General features: G+C 42.6%; 1 protein-coding gene across 4 annotated transcripts in view; it reads left to right on the top strand.

Moving 5' to 3' along the window:
- Positions 1 to 20350, top strand: part of stan (Protocadherin-like wing polarity protein stan) — an 829362-nt gene that overhangs the window by 638671 nt on the left and 170341 nt on the right. For all 4 annotated transcript variants that reach the window (XM_071683110.1, XM_071683111.1, XM_071683109.1 and 1 more), the window contains exons 4-6: positions 2166 to 2315; positions 14507 to 14671; positions 15014 to 15149. In XM_071683110.1, the coding sequence (XP_071539211.1) occupies positions 2166 to 2315; positions 14507 to 14671; positions 15014 to 15149 (451 nt within the window). The remainder of the gene's footprint in view (positions 1 to 2165; positions 2316 to 14506; positions 14672 to 15013; positions 15150 to 20350) is intronic.

The following is a 20350-nucleotide window of genomic DNA, read 5'->3' as shown; positions in this document are numbered from 1 at the left end:
CGCCTTCCCCCTCCCAGAAAAATTACCTTTTTAGGTTTGGTCACAAGGACACACGGAGAAAGGGAGAATTGCCATAGGAGGAAATGACACTGGTCTCCCTCTACAGTATGTAAAAGGAACAGTTGAAACACCATACGAGGCTCAGCACAGCAAGGAACATTAATCCCCCCTCAACCCAACCCAATCCCACCCAACCCCCGCTCCACCCTACCCTAGAAAATTGCAGAAACAAGACAGGTACCATCCTTCCTATATGCTTACATATAGTAACTTAAATCACATAAGATTAGCGAAATCCCTTCATAAGTGGTTAACTGACTGTCAGATGCAGTGTATACAGACTTCGGAGTGAGAATGATAACCTTACCTACAGGGAACTGATTAAGGCAACAGTTGCCTCCCTCAAGGTTATGGTAGGATGGATCTTGCGGACCTTCAAGACAAGAGAGGAGAAACCAGCTCTTAAGGGTGCTAATACTTACAAGAATAGAATACTGTTGACATCACCTTACAAGGTTGGCGATCTTGTCGACATAGAAAGCGTTCGAAGATTTTTCACGGCCCATGATAACACGGTGAAGATGAAGTATTGTGAATGACTGAAATCACTAATGCTGTACTTTCTGGAATGCAGACGGGAGAGGTATACCATCCATTACATTTGGGAAATCTTAGAACGCATGGTGCCTAATCTACACTCAACAGTTATTCCGTATTGGCGAAATAGGCAAAGGAAGAGTCTGTTACATATTACTCATCAAATCAGAAAGTGCGTTGAACATTGTTGTTGATTGCTGACACTGGTTACAAAACACATTGCAAAAGAAATTTAACATATTAGAAAACCATGGTGACAAAACGTCATGTAACAAAAAATTCTGTTTACGATACATGATGAAATGGGAGAGTCTAATAACAAAGCATGATGAGGTCACCAGCCCCCAGCGGGCAACAGATGAATTGGTATTCATCCGCTGTGGGAGGAGGTATGACCACTGGCCACCGCTGTACTGTGTAACATGAGGTGAGAGCAGGCCTGAGGTTCCTAATCTTCTCGGGCTGGTGTACACTCTACGTACACTGTACGTACACTCCCTCAAATGATTTCTATTTTTGATAGAATAGACTTTTCATTGATTAATTTTGCGCTAATCATGTAGCTTTGATCTGACCTTACGGACCTAAACAAAACAGCCAATGACAAGCATACTACTTGCACATAGAAATCTCTCTCACGTACTATCTGATGAAGCTGCACGTATGTACACTCCTCTACACTGGGGAGCCAGTGGTCACCATGCTTAGGTATAGGCTATTAATTGTTCTCAATTTATGATGACAAATATTATGTATTCTTAACTGCCTGGTTTTACTCATATATTCATTCTCCTGTATTTCAGCAGTCATGATTCTTATATACATTTTTTTTATTATTTCTTGCGTCTGTTCATCCAGTTTCATTGAGTTATATTGTTAACCTGCAGGTCATCTTTGGATAGTTGTGGGGCAATTCCCCCTGTGGGTCCTTCCTCCCCCCCAAGTACTCAAGAGAAAAATGCCATTTTTGCCCCAAGAAACTAGGCCTCTTGATGCCCTCTTTATTATAACAGTGAAAATTATAACATTCCTCGTGAGCTTTGTGTGATAATTATTGTTTATCTCCATGCACATAAATGGACCCTTCTGAGATCTTGCTTCAGCAGCGAACATCCCTTAAAACCTGCCATGCTGGTCTGATTCTGATGTCACCAAGTCTCTATGATTGTGAATTTCCATTTTAATGTTTATTGATTACACTCTTCCAGCCTCTGGTTTTTCTGTGATATATGCTATACTCATTATGTAGTTCCCAGGCAAAGATGTAGTTTAAAGACATTAATTTGTTTGTTGCCTTGATTTTTGGAAAATCATTATACAAGGTGGTAGAACAGATTAGGACGTGTTTTTTTCCTTCAGTTGGTTTACCTAATTAGGAAAGAAATATTCCAAACATAAAGACAAATTTTGATATGTATTGTACTAAGTGCAAGAAATCATTATGATCACTGAAAACCGAACATATAAGTACCTGCTTCAGTAACCACATTTTACCCTAACATCCAAGATCTTCCTTTAATTTAGATATCCTTTCCTAAACCCCTTTTGATTCTCCTCTCCTGATACAGGACGACACGGATGTGGAATCCCGTATCCTCAACGTGAGTTTTTCGGCCAAACGACCTGACGTGCACGGGGAGGAGTTCTACCCACCACAGTACCTGAGGGAGAGGGTGTACCTCCACCGCGCCGACCTGGTCATGCTGGCTACAGTCCAGGTCAGCTATGCTCAAAACATTGGTATATCCTTAACTCAGGACAACGGATTCACTACACAAACTTTCAACAAACTTCAGTCTCTTGAGCAACCTTTTCATGAAACTTTAGCACCATCGACCCACATGACAAACCACAATGACACTCTTTCTCCACAAAGCTTGAGAATAGTTTGAATTCTCTCCATCACGTCACACCATTGCGGTATCTGACCTCACCAGACCGTAGTGTGTGTAACACTTCAGGTATGGGTGTGTTCTTACTCTGTATGGATGCTAGGAATGAGAAAGGTGGACAGAAACACTGGTAACATAGCAGTATTGTGTAATGGTTTATGTGAACTAGGATGCGAAGCCATTTGGACAGTAACTGCTGCTAGTATCAGAAGCAGGTGGATAAGGTGAGGCTGGGGAGTCCCTTGGTGCTGCTGCAAACAGGGGCGGATTTAGGAGAGAGAGAGAGAGAGAGAGAGAGAGAGAGAGAGAGAGAGAGAGAGAGAGAGGAGGGGTCAATCCCCCTCCCCTCCTGAAATGCTCAGAGCCCTTCTAAAGAAATGTTCAGCCCTCAATACCGTTTAAATGTTGCGGAATATGTCGTCATTTCTGCTCTCTCTCTCTCTCTCTCTCTCTCTCTCTCTCTCTCTCTCTCTCTCTCTCTCTCTCTCTCTCTCTCTCTCTCTCTCTCTCTCTCTCATTAGCTTTAATTAACGAAGTGTTGCCTTTCTGTCTTCTGTATCATAATTGTGACTGGCTACACATGGCATCATTATTTTGATTGGTTGGCTGCTGCACATCCTCCTTTGATCCCTTCCTTCAGTATGAGTTACGCCAGCAAGGGAGGTAATTACAGAGAGATAACCTATGAAAATGTCCCTTGTGTAAAATATTTACGTTTTGCTTGAAATGTGTTTGTACTTGACAGGATATGGCTTTGGGTGAGAGTCTTATGGAATCTTTGTTATATCTGTAAAGAATGATATATTATTTTGGATTTTCATTTACTACCGATTAAAATTATCATTCGATATTAGCTAGTTGATGGTAGGTTTATGAGGGATAGGGAAAACATGGATCATATAGTAGTTTCGTAATATTGTAAAGTGTGAAAATCAAAGAATATGCTCTCTTAACGTTTAAAGACTGTATCTATGTAGACGTTTTCAATATTATTACCTATTTGTACAAAACAAAAGAAATAATCCACTTATATCCGTCATGCGTTTTGTTTTGTTGGCAGTGTAAACAGTGAGTTCATAGGTCTAAAGGCATGAAATTTTGATCCTATTTGGGAGAGATCTCATTAAAACTGAATTCAAACCGTAAATTCATGTTTGCAGAACTCGGATCAAGTCGAATTCAACCTTTACGAGACATGTCGACATTCACCGGAAAGCGCAAGTAATAAACGATTATTGGCATATTTACTCTCAACAGGCTAGTTTTCTTGTTTTATGACAGCTCCATTCGCTTTGTATATCGACATACGAGCCGATTAAATCTACAGAAAATCCGAACAAGCGCCAGAGAAATGTTTTGAACCAGCCTTCAGAGTTGCCAACTTAGCGCTTTTGGTGCTAGATTAAGCGCTTTCTATAGTGACCTTACGCCAAAATTTCGTATTTCGCGACTTAGCGCGTTTTCGGCGCCTTTTGTGTGTGTGTGTGTGTGTGTGTGTGTGTATTAAACGCCAAACTTAGTGTTATTTCAATATGAGAAAATTCAAGCATAAATTGAAATATGCTAATGTGATTTAGGAAGTTTAATAGAAACCTATTCAAATAACAAGAAAAACAATACACATATTGCACGTAATTCATTTTCAACGAAATGAACATGTTCGAAAAATTTTGAACGGGTTCGGTTCTGGTGTATTCTGCGAGCTCCCTATCCTCAAGTCCCTCACTCAGTCGGACTGTCGGTGTTGACAGGACTATCCGTGGGCCATGAAGGAGAGTATCAACTGCTGGTTGTGTGTGTGTGCGGCCATTACATTTAACGAACACAACAATGAGTAAGAAATGTACTCAACATTTTAGAGCAGTGGTTGAAAGATCCCAAATATGAAAAGTGGTCAAGAAATGTAGACAGGATAACACAAAATGTCTTCGCAAGTGTTGCCATTGTACATTGTCTACCAAACTAGTGACGTTGGAAGACACAGCAAAAGAGCTAATCATAAGAAAGCTGAAGAGCTATTCAGTGCTCAGAGACAAACAACAATTCCATCTGAAAAAAAAAAGTGATAACACACGGGAGACTGAAGGAAATGTATCACTATTCATTGCAGAATATTGTTCATTACGTGTTGTTGATCATCTCGGGGAGCTGTGCAAAGCACGATTTGCAGACATTAAAGGATGCAAGAATTTCAAGTTAAAAGGTCGAAGTGTAGTGCAGTTGTGTGCGATGTGATTGCTCCGCATTTTAACAGTGATATGAAAAGTGATATATAGACAATCAGAAGTTAAGCCTCTTAATAGATGAGAGTAATGACTTTATGGTAATGAAACTTGGGTATCACTATCCGGGTCTTTTCTGAATGTAAGAAGATTATAATGACTTTCTTGGACCTTGTTGAGCTGACTGACTGCCCTAATGCTAATGGGATATGTGATGCCATCAAGAGTCCTTGATAAATAATGGGTTTGAGTTACTAAACCTTGTTGCAATTGGCACCGACAATGGTTTTGTGATGACAGGTGTTACCATTGGAGCGTATGGTAAACTCAAAGTCAGAAGTTCCACATCTGATGCTGATCATTCTCTATAGCTTGCTATGCCTCACGCTGCAGCAGAGTGTCTCCCAAGGAACCTGGATTTTATGATCAGAAACTTAAAATTGGTTCTCCCACTGCCATTCGCCAAGCAAGGTACAAGATGTTTTCTTTGATCAGTGATGGTCAAGCTCCATTGAAATTATATAGCTAAGCGAGACTAGATGGCTGTCAGTTGAATCAGCAGTCGTCAGGATACTGCAGCAGTGGGTTGAACATGAGACTCGCTGAGAAATGGCAAGAAATGGTGAATTGTGTTACACAGAAAAAACTATGGCTTCCTGATATTCTTGAAGTATATGCTTGGTGAAGTTCAGCTTGTAAATGATAAATTTGAAGCGGAGGTACGGTATCCAACCAAACTGCTAAGTGACCTTATTCAGTTTAATGATTCCCTAAGTTCTAAGGTCCTCATCCCTGGCAGAAAATTAAAGGAGTGAGACTCACTAGAGAACTTCTTAGACCCACATACGCATTTGAGTACGAGTTTGAAAAGGAGATGGCACAATGTAAGTTTCCTGATGAAAAGGATATTCGAGGAACATGCATGCAGTTTGTAGTGGAGTTGGTGAAACAGCTTCGTCAACGTTGCAGTCAGTGTCTTCACTGACTGCAAGTCAATGCCTGCAACCCAAAAATCCTGGAATACTGGAATTAGCAAAAATGTTTACTGATAACGAAGAAATTCTGACACGCATTGACTTCCAGTGGAGGAAGCTTCATCACGTATTGTGGAAACAGAACACTGGCACCCTAGCACTTTGGGCTGAAATAGCCTCGTTAAGGGATGCAACAACAGATAATCCCTTCAGTGACATCTCTGAGTTGACTTTAACTGTGCTGACATTGCCTTAGTCCAACACTGATGTTGAGAGTATTTGTAGTCATGAACATCGTCAAGTCAAAGCTTCGAAATTACTGTCAAAAGCTTTGATGTAATTCTAACTATCAAGTATGGACTAAGAAGAAATGGAAACTGCTGTTATGATTATAAACTACTTAAGGAAGTACTGAAAAATATTGATCATTGAAAGCGTACGAGTCATCACAACCGCAACCAGGACCCTCACATAGACCACCACGACCCCAGGACACCGAGGACGAAAAGATTACGTTTTGGGAATTATCGGATCTGGAATAACGGTGAGTGTTTTATTATTAAAGCAGTCAGTCGTACCTGTTATTAATAATTTGGTACGTCAAATAATAGAAATAATTCGAAGAGCTTTTATCCGCTCTCATTTTAGTAAGTTTAGCGTTTTTTAAGCGCTTTTCGGGAATGAGTTTGGCGCCTTCTGAAATTTTGAGTTGGCAGCTCTGTGACAGCCTTCCGCTGGACAGTAGGCGTAGTTTCGTACTGAAGCTACTTTTCTCAAAGATTATGGAATGTACATTGTGAATACAGTTGATATAGTTAATGACAAACTGGCAATTCTTAAAGAATGCAGATGAAATGCAGAATGATTAGAGATATATTCAGAAGTGTGCCATTTGGCCATGAAATTAGGATTAACCATAGAAAACGCCGAGTAGCAAGTTACCTAATCAACGTAACCGCCAATTGCATGGGTGCCTGCTCTACATGTTATTATTTCTTATTTAAGTTCTTGCCTTACAAAACATCACCGTCTGTCGTATATTGTGGCATGATGATTCGGCGAAGCATGTTACTCCCGCAAAATGGAGCAAAATAAAATCTCTCGAAAAGTAGAAAAACTATAGATAGACATGGATGAGTGAGGTTGGCTTTCTTACGTTGAAACAGATGTTAATCACAAAACTGTAAAGGGAAATTTGTCTACGCTACTACTGCCATTGAAACTCTTTCATTCTTGCCCATCACTTATTAATCCATTTGTCATTACGCAGTCTGATGATAGACTTTGCTGCCTCCCTGCGTCAACCGCCGATATCGTCCATTGTTTGGAAAGCCATTCAGAGCATAAGACCAGCAGAGCCTCGGGAGGTGCCCCTGCTGCGATACGTCCAGGACGTAGGATGAGGAGTCCAGAGACAGAAGTTGTAACTAACAAATTCAGGGATATTGGATCTCTCTCTCTCTCTCTCTCTCTCTCTCTCTCTCTCTCTCTCTCTCTCTCTCTCTCTCTCTCTCTCTCTCTCTGCCTGGAATTGAAACTACTCTTAAACGAGATTTTGATGAGAGTTGCTGTAAGCTGGATAAGTTTTATCTGTGTTAGTAAAGGTATGATAAAGTCATTTAAAGGAATATTACTCCGCCGCTCAGATTACTGAAATTACATTAACTCGGGTTTGAATACAATATTCTGAATTTTTTTGCTCAATTACGTATTCAATATCTCTTGTCTCGAGTATGTATTTCCATGTTTGGTACTTAATCACGGCAGCTTACCAGGTTGCAAAATGTTCTGTTTCAGCAGTTTGCTCGGTGCTTTCTCGTGTACTCTGGCTGCAAGTGACAATATCTTAGTCCGACAGTGCTAACTTAAATTGTAGCGTCAGACAATTCTATTAACTGAAGTGTGTTCATTATACCTCACTGTACTTTGTAATATCATTACAAATTTTTTTCTCTATAATTTTTTACCCAATTTTTATTGTGTGATGTTACAGTCCTAATTGTGTGAATACTAAAAGACTAGTTCAAAACCAGAGGTATGAAATCATTAACAATAAGACCTGTGAGCACATATTGGAAGAAGTTTATGTTACATATCTTTATGTACCACATTATGTCTTATGTATTCCAACATGTAATGTTGATAATGGCATGCATTACGGTGGTCTTCCTCTATACTGAACCGAGTGTGATACGGTCTGTCGGCAGACACCATAAGCTCTTGGGGCTTGATTTACTTTCTCTTGTGTATCTCGTTTTTATTAGTAAACTTACGCACCACGTCTTGACCAGCGTCTTCGTTTCACGTCATAATCAGTAGGATCAGGAGTGGTATAGTAATCAGTAGGATCAAGGAGTGACGTCATAATCAGTAGGATCAGGAGTGGTGTAGTAATCAGTAGGATCAAGGAGTGGTGTAATAATCAGTAGGATCAGGAGTGGTGTCATAATCAGTAGGATCAGGAGTGGTGTAATAATCAGTAGGATTAAGGAGTGGTGTGATAATCAGTAGGATCAGGAGTAGTGTAATAATCAGTAGGATCAGGAGTGATGTCATAATCAGTAGGATTAAGGAGTGGTGTGATAATCAGTAGGATCAGGAGTGATGTCATAATCAGTAGGATCAAGGAGTGGTGTGATAATCAGTAGGATCAGGAGTGATGTCATAATCAGTAGGATCAAGGAGTGGTGTAATAATCAGTAGGATCAGGAGTGGTGTCATAATCAGTAGGATCAAGGAGTGGTGTGATAATCAGTAGGATCAGGAGTATTGTAATAATCAATAGGGTCAGGAGTGATGTCATAATCAGTAGGATCAGAGTAGTGTAATAATCACTAGGATCAGGAGTGATGTCATAATCAGTAGGATCAAAGAGTGGCGTAATAATCAATAGGATCAGGAGTGGTGTAATAATCAGTAGGATCAGGAGTGATGTCATAATCAGTAGGATCAAGGAGTGGTGTAATAATCAGTAGGATCAGGAGTGGTGTGATAATCAGTAGGATCAGGAGTGATGTAATAACCAGTAGGATCAAGAGTGGTGTAATAATCAGTAGGATCAGGAGTGATGTCATAATCAGTAGGATCAGGAGTGATGTCATAATCAGTAGGATCAAAGAGTGGCGTAATAATCAGTAGGATCAGGAGTGGTGTAATAATCAGTAGGATCAGGAGTGATGTAATAATCAGTAGGATCAGGAGTGATGTCATAATCAGTAGGATCAGGAGTGATGTCATAATCAGTAGGATCAAAGAGTGGCGTAATAATCAGTAGGATCAGGAGTGGTGTAATAATCAGTAGGATCAGGAATGGTGTAATAATCAGTAGGATCAGGAGTGATGTCATAATCAGTAGGATCAGGAGTGATGTCATAATCAGTAGGATCAGGAGTGATGTCATAATCAGTAGGATCAGGAATGGTGTAATAATCAGTAGGATCAGGAGTGATGTCATAATCAGTAGGATCAGGAGTGATGTCATAATCAGTAGGATCAGGAATGGTGTAATAATCAGTAGGATCAGGAGTGATGTCATAATCAGTAGGATCAGGAGTGATGTCATAATCAGTAGGATCAGGAGTGGTGTCATAATCAGTAGGATCAGGAATGATGTCATAATCAATAGGATCAGGAGTATTGTAATAATCAGTAGGATCAGGAGTGGTGTCATAATCAGTAGGATCAGGAATGATGTCATAATCAATAGGATCAGGAGTGGTGTAATAATCAGTAGGATCAGGAGTGGTGTCATAATCAGTAGGATCAGGAATGATGTCATAATCAGTAGGATCAGGAATGATGTCATAATCAGTAGGATCAGGAGTGATGTAATGAAGACTGACACAGCGACACAAGAGACTGCAGGTTGGTGTCAGGCGCTTCAAGACATATGACATGCTGATCTCTGCATTGCTTTTGCCAGCGTCCCCGAGCGCCAGCCACCGTCAGTGGTCTTCCGTGATTTTACCAGCCCCGGCGCTGCACCTTGTCTCTGCCCACTTCAGGACCTCTTGTTATTACCCTGTTTCCCCGACAGCCATGGATCACTGTCCTTACAGCCACCGTTGCCATGCCCGGCAATCCACGGAATCAAGAAAGTAAGCATCCGGTGAGTTCAGAGGAGACGGAGCCGCCAGTACGTCAGCGGTGGAGAGGTTGGCATCAGTATTACAGGTCCAGCAACAGCACGCTGCTCAGCAGGCTGCCAGGGCTGAGCACGAGCGCCGAGAATTGCGAGAACAGCTCCAGCAGCAGCAAAAGAAATTTCAAGGCATAATGTAGCAGATGCTGGTCCGGCCCATTGCCGCCGTGCAGTATACGGGCACCACTAGGGCCGGGAGCCAGGCCCATCTGTGCGCCGCGGAAGGCAAGCTCGCTGACCGTCCGGAGAGTCGCATCACGTCAGGCCTCCGGGGCCAGGAAATTCGGAAGAAACTCCTGCCCATCGACCCTCCACTAGAACTGTCTGACTCTTTGTCCTTGTGCCGCAGCGAGGAGCCAGCCTACAACAGGGAGGGAAACCTGGCTGTTCATAAGATGTTGAGGCGTTTCCAGCACTCGACAGTTCGCGCTAGTGAGCGACAAGCATCTTTGAAGGACGACAGAAGCAGTGTCGTGTCTTGGGGGAAAATGCTCCCTATGTGTCAGTACGGGACACTTCAAGAGAGTGTTGCAAAAAGCTACAGGATTCGCAACAATCCCGTGGCAAAGACAAGCCGACAGGTAAAGGTGGCCGCCACCGGAAGCTGAGTGACGTCCAAAGGATCCCAGCCAATCGTTGCCTGCCTAAAGTCAACATCAAAGTGTCTTGGGGGCCACGTAGAAACTTTGTAAATTCTCCACGGCTTGTATCCCAATATCACCTCCATCGTGGTGAAATATTTGGAACCAGGGGCGACTTCCATGATGGCAGTGTTAGGGAAGGATGGGCGGGTCGCAAAACTTGCATTGTTAAACTTGGTAAGGTCCACAGTGACGCAGGCGCCTTCCTTATGCTTTAGTGCGACCACCATGAGATGACACAACTCTAATAACACGTCACCTAGTGATGGATAAACCCTTGCTGCACCTTGTTGTCTAGCATCTGTTTGGTGTCTGCTTACCAGGCCCGGGGAGTGTGGAATGCAAAAGGCTGTGCCTTCTCCTTCATATGTTGGCAGTCATGATCCGCAGCTGTTTCGTTGCGGAACTCCTCTGGGCCCGCCAGGACGTCCTTGAATTCTTCCAGAAGCTTATGGCGAGCCTCCTCCTACTACTCTGTGTTAGGGACATCAGGGTTGACATCGGCCAGGCATCAGTTGTGGAGTGAGTTAATATGCTTGGGACAGTTAGCAGAGCTGAGGGCTTTGGCCTCATACCAGGAAAGCAGGGCATTGTATATGTCACGGATTACGTGGACGGTGGTGTCGGTTGATACATCTCTAAGGTTACAAGTTATCGTGAATGATCTCGCAGGTGACAGATTACTGCCCCGATAATCTCGTCCTGCGGAGGGGAGAGGTCTAACTCGTTTGTGCGTCGGTTTCGACATGTAAAGCAGCGCCCCTCATCATTTCTCGTCGGGTTAAAACACACCTAGTGTTGACCTCGGGAATTGCAACAGTTGGCTGGGGACTTGTGGATGTCACTCACTTCAGGTGGTGGGCAGCTTCTGCATAATGAATTCGTAGCACGATACCCGTCTCCCGCCTCCAAAACTGCCCCAGTGTTGCTTGCTACATGGCCATGCATAGTGATGCTGTCTTACACTGTGACGATGTAAAGTGTGCAGCTTCGAGCCTCTGAGCATATGGCCTTCCATTGTGCTTGGACAGTAAGGCATGTACGTATTATAATGGATAAGGGGGGTGAGGCTAGCAAGGTCGGGCAGTGTAGTAGCAGGGTGAATGGTGTTCAATGTCATCCGGACATAATGTGGCTGATGCTGAAGAAGCATTCACAGCGTGGACGGGAGGTTGACCTGTCAGACTTCTGCAGAAACCTTAACATGTGGAGGAGCCTTTTTCAGGATCTTCTTACCAAAACTGATGTCACCAAGATGATCCCCCGGAAGATTCTTGGGAAAGTTTGCAATTCAGGCAGGGTAGTGTTTTTGCTTCATTTATATTGGTCATTAGTAAGATCATGACGAGGGTGCCAGTGGCTTTCAGAGTGTCTGTTAAGAGTGCCTTAACCACGGAGGCAAACTTTGCTCCATCAGCAACTATCTGGTAGTTTGGAATAACCACCTTTAACTGGGCATACAAACCACAATTTTGGTGTTGCTTAGTTGTAGGAGGGTTACTTGCCGTGTAGCACCAAAACATAGTTGTGTCTGCCTTCTCCCAGTCACTGCTTGGGTCACCTTTCTAATAAAGGAAGTGTTTGGCAAATCTATTTTAGGAATGTGAGGACAGAGAGATGGGTACAGAAATATGAGTAACACAACGGTACTGTGTTGATACCTACAGCTCAATGAGAAGGAGCTACTAGGACTAATGTCTGAGGAACAGGCAGAAAAAATAAACCGATGATACTGCTGCAGGAAGGTGTTGCCAAGGTCTTTTGGTGATGCTGTGGTAAGTAGGAGGCATTACCAAGCTCCCAAGGTGCTGTTTGAGGAGGCATTGCCGAGGGTCCCTGGTGATGTGGAAGGAGGAAGGAGACATTGCTAACGTCTTGTCATGCTACTGTAGGAGGAAATAGGCAGTGCCTAGTTCCTGTGACCCAACTGCATGAGTGAAGAAGTATTACCCAGATTCTGCTGGAAGAGGCATTACCCAGTTCATATTATTCTGCATCAGGAGGAAGGAAGTATTGTCAAGGTTTGTCAGGCTTCCGCAAGAGGGAGGAGGCACTGCCAGGTTCATGTTTTCCTACTGTAGTGGCATTGCTGTGAATCTAGGGTGATATTTTTGAGAGGGAGATTATATTGCCAGTGTCCCATGGTACTGCTGCAGGAGAGAGGAAGCATTGCCCAGATGCCATTATTCTGCTGCAGGACAGAATAAACAAACCCAGTTTCTGTGATGCTTCTGTTGGGAGAAGGAGGCATTGCTGAGGCCTCGTGATTCTGCTGCAGGAGAGAGTAGGTATTGCTGAGGTCCCATGGTGCTGCTGCAGGCGAAGGAGTCATTGCCCAGCTCCCTTTGTGCTGTTGCAGGATGGAGGAAGTATTTGCTGTTTTCAAGCTACTGCAAGACAAAGCAAGCGTTGCTGAAGTCCTGTGGTGCTGCTGCAGGAGGGAGATGATAGTGCCGACGACTCTTGGTGCGATTGTAGGAGAATTGCTGAGAATCCATGATGCTTTTGCATGAAGAGGAAGGTATTACTATGGTTCATTGGTTCTGCTCCAGGAAGGATGTAACATTCCCAAGATCCCTTGATGATGATGCTGCTGTAGAGAAGAGGCGTTACCAAAGCCCCATGGTGCTGTTGTAAGAGAGAGGACAAGTTGTCAAGGTACCTTATTCTGCTGCAGGAGGGAGGAAGCAGATCAAGAGTTCTGTAATGCTGTTGCAGAAGGGATGGGCCATTGAGAGTTCTCGTTGATTTTGCTGCAGAAAGGAAGAGGCATTACTGAGCGTCCATCCGTGCTAATGCTGGAGAAAGGAAGCATTGCTGAAGTCCTGTGTTGCTGCTGCAGAGGGAAGAAGGCACTGACGAGGCCCTGTCACACTGCAACAGAGAACGGAAGACATGCAGAGATCACATGATGCTGCTGTAGGAGGCAGGAGGCATTTTCTAGGCCCAGTGAAGTTCTTGCATGAGGGAGCAGGCATGGCTGAGGTCCCTAGGTACTGCTGCAGGAATGAGGAGGCATTGACAAGAACCTGTGGTGTTCCTGCATGAGGGAGGATATGTGTTCGAGGTCCTGACTGTTGTCAGAAAAACATCTTATTTGAGAGATGTGTGCACCTTGATCTCTATTTCCAGTGCCCTAATCATAGTGGCACTGTGCAGCTGCTAATGCCTTGCTGATCCTGCATGTGACACCCCTGGTTTGTGCTTGATACCAAGGTCACTCATGTCACCTGGGTGTGTATCAATAAACTGTGGTTGTAAATACTAGTACTGCCACCATGTAAGGAGCCTTATTTGAAATATGATTGTGGGTGACCCATACATGCATTGAATATCCTTACCAACCAGTGAACAACACAGTCAGCCCCCTTTCTTAATGAATTCTACTGCAGTACTATCCAAACCCGCCACCTTGCTGGATTTCATCATCCGCAAAGCTTTCACTACCTCATCTCTCTTAACCAAACCATTCTCCCTGACCCTCTCACTTCGCACGGAACAGCTTTTGGAAGACACATCTCACATTAGCCATCCAAACCCTTACCTTTGTTAAACTCACTCCATCATCAAACTTACCTCAGTAGGCCTTGATATGCATTAACCTTACATTAAATAGGAATTGTTATGTCTTTAGTTGAAAATCAGATGCTGATAATTCTTGAGCTTATCTCGCCAGCCATTAACAAGGGCTAAACTAACCGCACTAACCATTAAGATGTCCATTAGCTCACTTCACGATGCTTACTATGCCAATCTCAGCCTATCAGACACTAGCATTTCCTTCTTCACCCTTTCCTCTTTAGCATGATCTTCCAGTCCAAAAATCATCAACAATTATTTTTATCAATCTCCTGCTCATAAATATTGCTGATCTTAGTACATCTTAGTTGTCTGTTAATTCCCTCAGTGTTGACTTGTTAATCTGTGTCTCTGTTATCTGAAACCTCAATTTTTTGGCCAACATGCATAGATCCTGAATACTCGGCACTTTTTAAACCTTCCATCTGACAGACAATGTTTCCCTGATTATGTGATGCAGGTGCTGCCATTTGATGACACGCTGTGTGTGCGGGAGCCATGCCTCAACTTTGAGGAGTGCCTCAGTGTCCTCAAGTTTGGCAATGCTTCTGGCTTCATTTCCTCGAGCACCATCCTTTTCCGGCCAATCTACCCTGTCAACACTTTTGCCTGCAGGTGCCCCAAGGTAAGGTGATAAAAGGAGTGGGGAGGGGATGCCTGTAGATGTTTCAACATGAAATGATGTAGAGGGGACAATAGGCATCTTGGTTGGAATGATATTGTGGAATAAGGACAGTTGTGGGTTCTTCATGGTAAAGTAAGCGATGCAGTTGGGGTAAATTTGACAACAGCTTTGGGATGAAGTCACACAAGAGAGCGAGTCTGTAATTGTGAAGCTTTAACGTCTTTGTTTGATACTAAAACATCCTTGAATGTTTTCTTAACTCATTTCATGTATGTTGTTAAGTTGACAATAAATGCCAGATACATGACAAGTTGGTGATATAATGTCATATGTGTTTCACAGGGATTCACAGGAATGCGGGAGCACTACGAATGTGACACAGAGGTGAACCTCTGCTACAGCAGCCCTTGTGGTAACCATGGTACTTGCATGAGGCGCGAGGGTGGTTACACTTGCGTCTGCCTACCTGGCTACACAGGTCAGTCACAACAACACATTTATGTCTTTCTGATGACACAGGTGGGTCATTACTATACCCATCACCTCAGGTGCTTAGATGAGCCACCCTGAGACCTGGTTACACAGCTGAGTCACCACTAGACATGTATCTTGGGTAATTATTATTTTGGTTACTCCTGTATGTGTCTTCACAGGCTGACCAACCAAGTAACCACTGTATGTAACTCTTAGGCTTGTCAAGTGAGTAACCACTGTATCACTTTCTCCGGATGGTAAAGGTGACTAACCACTGTATTTGTCTCTCAGGTTCATGACATGAGTACCCACTATATGTGTCTCTCAGGTTGATGAGGTGAGTAACCACTATATATATCTCATGTCCATAAGATTAATAACCATTGTATGTGTCTATTAGGTTCATAAGGTGAGTAACCACCGTATTTGTCCCTCAAGTTCATGAGATGAGTAACGACTGTATGTGTCTCTCAAGTTCATAAGGTAAGTAACCACTGTATGTGTCTCTTAGGTTAGGTTAGGTAAGTAACCTCCGTATGTCTCTCTCAGATTCATAAGGAAAGTAACCACTGTATGTATGTGTCTCTCAGGCTGGCGAGATGAGTAACCTCGGTAGGTGTCTCAGAGGTTCATAAGGTAAGTAACCTCTGCATTTGTCTCATGTACTGCACAGGTAAATCTGTTGGCCTCTTTGTCCTGATGCAGAGTCCGTTGGCCCCCTTGTTTTAACATGGAGTCCCTTCCTATTTTTGTCTTAACATGGAGTCTATTCCTTTCTTTGTCTTAACATGAAGTCTATTCCTCTCCTTGTCTTAGCATGGCTTACATTCCTTTCCTTGTCTTAACATGGAGTCCATTCCTCTCCTTGTCTTAGCATGGAGGCCAATCCTCTCTTTACCTTATCACGGAGTATATTGGCCTTTTTGTCTTAATATGGATTTCATTGCTCTCCTTGTCTGAATAAGATGTCCATTGGTACCCTTCTCTTGTGATGGAGTCAACTAATCTCTTAACACAGAGTTCTTTTCTCTCCTAATCTTCACATGGAGTCCATTGACTTCCTTATCTTGATATGGTTTCCATTGGCCTCCAATAGTCCTTTTTATATTCGTATATTACTCAGTATAACATGATAGAATTAGACAATCATCATTCGAGTAGATATTCCTTAGGACATTATGTACATGCAATCCTGAAGAGTTTGAGAAGATATATTCTACTGGATCCAAGTTAAAGTATCCTAGGTCTATCATTTATAAATCTCATCATTTGGCAAAGAAATCATTTAATAAAGTTAACCCCAAACCTTCCCTTGGTATCAAGAATCTTTCAATTTTTTTTCCATTTTTTGATAATTTTACCTTAATTCCCAACCCTCTCAGAGCCTGTGATGTAAATATAACTTCCATCAATAACAATACTATTAAGAATATCTCACTCAAAAATCTGCCAGGAAATTCTTTAGATTGTGTTTACAGAATACCTTGTAAAAGCTGTAGTATGTTTTATACTGGACAGACTGGTGAGGATCTCTTTTTTTGGACTTAAGCAACGAAAATGTTGAATAAGAACAGGGCAAGATTTACATACTTTGTTTAAGAATAGTGCTCATTTAGTAATAACCTGCAACTCCCTGATCAAAAGAAATATAATTGAATCATCCCAAATTAGATACACAAGGAATTGTAACATGAATGTTAGTGAAGGTCTATATAACTGGACGCCTTTGTCATAGGCAGAAATTTCAAACAGTTTCTGGTCTTGACTGCACAATAAGTTTTATATGACAGGCACACATTGCCAGACCTGAAAACCACAAACCACACACCTTGTACCAACAGCATATTACCTCCACCCCATCCTTGTATTCAAATTTCTAAAAAGAGAAAGAGAAGGATTCAAGCGGAGTGCTCATCCTCCTCGAAGGCTCAGATTGGGGGGTTCTGTTTGTGTGTGGATGTAACCAAGATGAGAAGAAAGGAGAGGTAGGTAGTATGCTTGAAGAAAGAAACCTGGATGTTCTGGTTCTGAGTGAAACGGAGCTCATGGGTAAAGTGGAAGAGTGGTTTGGGAAAGTCTTAGGAGTAAAGTTTGGGGTTGGTGAGAGGACAAGAGCTAAGGAAGGAGTAGCACTCCTGAAGCGGGAGTTGTGGGAGTATGTGATAGAGTGTAAGAAAATAAATTCTGGATTGATATGGGTAAAACTGAAAGTGGATGGAGAGAATTGGGTGATTATTGGTGCCTAAAAGAAGAAAGATCATGAGAAGCTAGTGTTTTGGGGGCAGTCAAGTGAGCATATTAGCAGTTTTGATGCACGAGACCGGGTTATAGTGATGGGTGATTTAAATGCGAAGGTAAGTAATGTGGCAGTTGAGGGTATAATTGGTGTACATGGGGTGTTCAGTCTTGTAAATGGAAATAGTGAAGAGCTTGTGGATTTGTATGCTGCAAAAACACTGGTGATTAGGAATACCTGGTTTAAAAAGAGAGACATACATAAGAATACGTATGTGAGTAGGAGAGATGGTCAGAGGGCATTATTGGACTACGTGTTAATTGATAGGCGTGTAAAAGAGGGACTCTTGGATGTTAATATGCTGAGAGGGGCAGCTAGAGGGATGTCTGATCACTATCTTCTAGAGACGAAGGTGACAATTTGTAGAGGCTTTCGGAAAAGAATAGATAATGTTGGGGAGAAGGGAGTGGTGAGAGTAAGTGAGATTGGAATGAGAATTGAGTGAGGAACTATCAGGAGAGATCGAGTGTAGAATGGCAAAAGGTGAGAGCAAATGATGAGGGGAGTGAGTAAGGAATGGGATGCATTTAGGGAAGCAGTGATGGCTTGCGCAAAAGATGCATGTGGTATGAGAAAGGTGGGAGGTATTGAGTGGTTGGATGAAGAAGTAAGATTGTTAGTGAAAGAGAGAAGAGGGGCATTTGGACGATATTTGCAGGGAAGTAGTGCAAATGACTGGGAGATGTATAAAAGAAAGCGGCAAGAGGTCAAGAGAAAGGTGCAAGAGTTGGAAAAGAGGGAGAAAAAAGATGTTTTGGAAAGAGGTAAATAACATGCGTAAGACAAGGGAACAAATGGGAGCATCAGTGAAGGGAGCAATTGGGAAAGTGATAACTGATAGTGATGAAGTAAGAAGGAGATGGAGTGAATACTTTGAAGGTTTGTTGAATGTGTTTGATGATAGAGTAGCAAATATAGAGTGTTTTGGTTGGGGTGGTGTACGAAGTGAGAGGGTCAGGGAGAATGATTTGGTTAAGAGAAAAGAGGTAGTGAAAACTTTGCAGAAGATGAAATCCAGCAGGGTGGTGGGTTTTAATGGTACTGCAGTGAAATTTATTAAAAAAGGGGGTAACTGTGTTGTTGATTGGTTAGTAAGGATATTCATTGTATATTTGGAACATGGTGAAGTGCCTGAGGGTTGGTGGAATTCATGCATAGTGCCATTGTACAAAGGCAAAGGGTGAGTGTTCAAACTACAGATGCATAAGTTTGTTAAGTATTCCTGGGAAATTATATGGGAGGGTATGGGTTGAGAGGGTGAAGATTGGGGAAGAGCAGCGTGGTTTCCGAAGTGGTAGAGGATGTGTGGATCAGGTGTTTGTTTTGAAGAATGTATGTGATAAATACCTAGAAAAACAGATGTTTTTGTATGTAGCAGTTTTGGCTCTGGAGAAGGCATATGACAGGGTTGATAGCGATGCTTTATGGAAGGTTTTAAGAGTATATGGTGCGAGAGGTAAACTGCTAGAGGCGGTGAAAACTTTTTACCAAGAATGTAAAGCACGTGTACAAGTAGGAAGAGAGGAGAGTGATTGGTCCCCGGTGAATGTCGTTCTGTGGCAGGGATGTGTGATGTCCCCATGGTTGTTTATGGATGGGGTGGTTAGGGAGGTAAATGCAAGAGTTTTGGAGAGGGGTGAGTATGCAGTCTGTGGAGAATGAGAGGGCCTGGGAAGTGAGTCAGTAGTTGTTCGCCGATGATACAGCTCTAGTGGCTGATTCATGTGAGAAACTGCAGAGGTTGTTACTGAGTTTGGAATAGTTGTGTGAAAGGAGAAAGTTGAGAGTAGTGTGAAGAGGAGCAAGGTTATTAGGTTCAGTAGGGTTGAGGGACAAGTTGATTGGGATCTTAGTTTGAATGGAGAAAATTTGGAGGAAGTAAATTTCTTTAGATATCTGGGAATGGACCTAGCAGCAGATGGAACAATGGAAGAGAAGGTTCTGGGAGCAATGAAGAAAGTGTGGAAGGAGAGAACGTTACCTCGTAGAGCAAAAATGGGTATGTTTAAAGGAATAGTACCAACATTGTTATATGGTTGCGAGGCATGGGCTATAGATAGGGTTGTAAGGAGAAGGGTAGATGTGTTAGAAATGAAATGTTTGAGGACAGTGTGTGGTGTGAGGTGGTTTGATCAAGTAAGGGTAAGAGAGATGTTTGGAAGTACAAAGAGTATGGTTGAGAGAGCAGAAAGGGTTGTGTTGAAATGGTTTGGACATATGGAGACAATGAGTGAGGAAAGATTGACAGAGAGGATATATGTGTTAAAGTTAGAGGGAACAAGGAGAAGCAGGAGACTAAATTGGAGGGGAAAGGATGGAGTGAAAAAGATTTTGAGCGATCGGGGCCTGAGCACACAGCAGGGTGAGAGGCATGCAAGGAATTGAGTGAATTAGATTCATGTGGTAAACCGAGGTGGACGTGTTGTCATGTGAAGCGTCTGGGGTAAACCATGGAAAGGTCTGTGGGGCCTGGATTTGGATAGGGAGGTGTGGTTTCGGTGCCCTATAAATTACAACCAGAGACTGAATATGAACGAATGTGGCCTTTCTGTCTATGTTCCTGGCGCTACCTCACTGAAGCAGGGAAAAATGATGCTGTGTTCCAGTGGGGCGGGGTAGCGACAGGAATGGATGAAGGCAAGCAAGTATGAATATGTACATGTGTATGAATGTAATGTCTCCGTATCTGTATGTATATGTACACGTGGGCGTATATATATATATATATATATATATATATATATATATATATATATATATATATATATATATATATATATATATATATGTATTTGCTTTGTTGCTGTCTCCCGCGTTAGCGAGGTAACGCAAGGAAACAGACGAAAGAATGGCCCAACCCACCCACACACACATGTATATACATACACGTCCACACACGCAAATATACA

This window comes from Panulirus ornatus, chromosome 35 (genome assembly GCF_036320965.1).
Source record: "Panulirus ornatus isolate Po-2019 chromosome 35, ASM3632096v1, whole genome shotgun sequence".
Classification (NCBI taxonomy): Eukaryota; Metazoa; Arthropoda; class Malacostraca; order Decapoda; family Palinuridae; genus Panulirus; species Panulirus ornatus.
The sequence above is the reverse complement of the archived record's forward strand: the minus strand, read 5'-3'. Positions and strand labels throughout refer to the sequence as shown.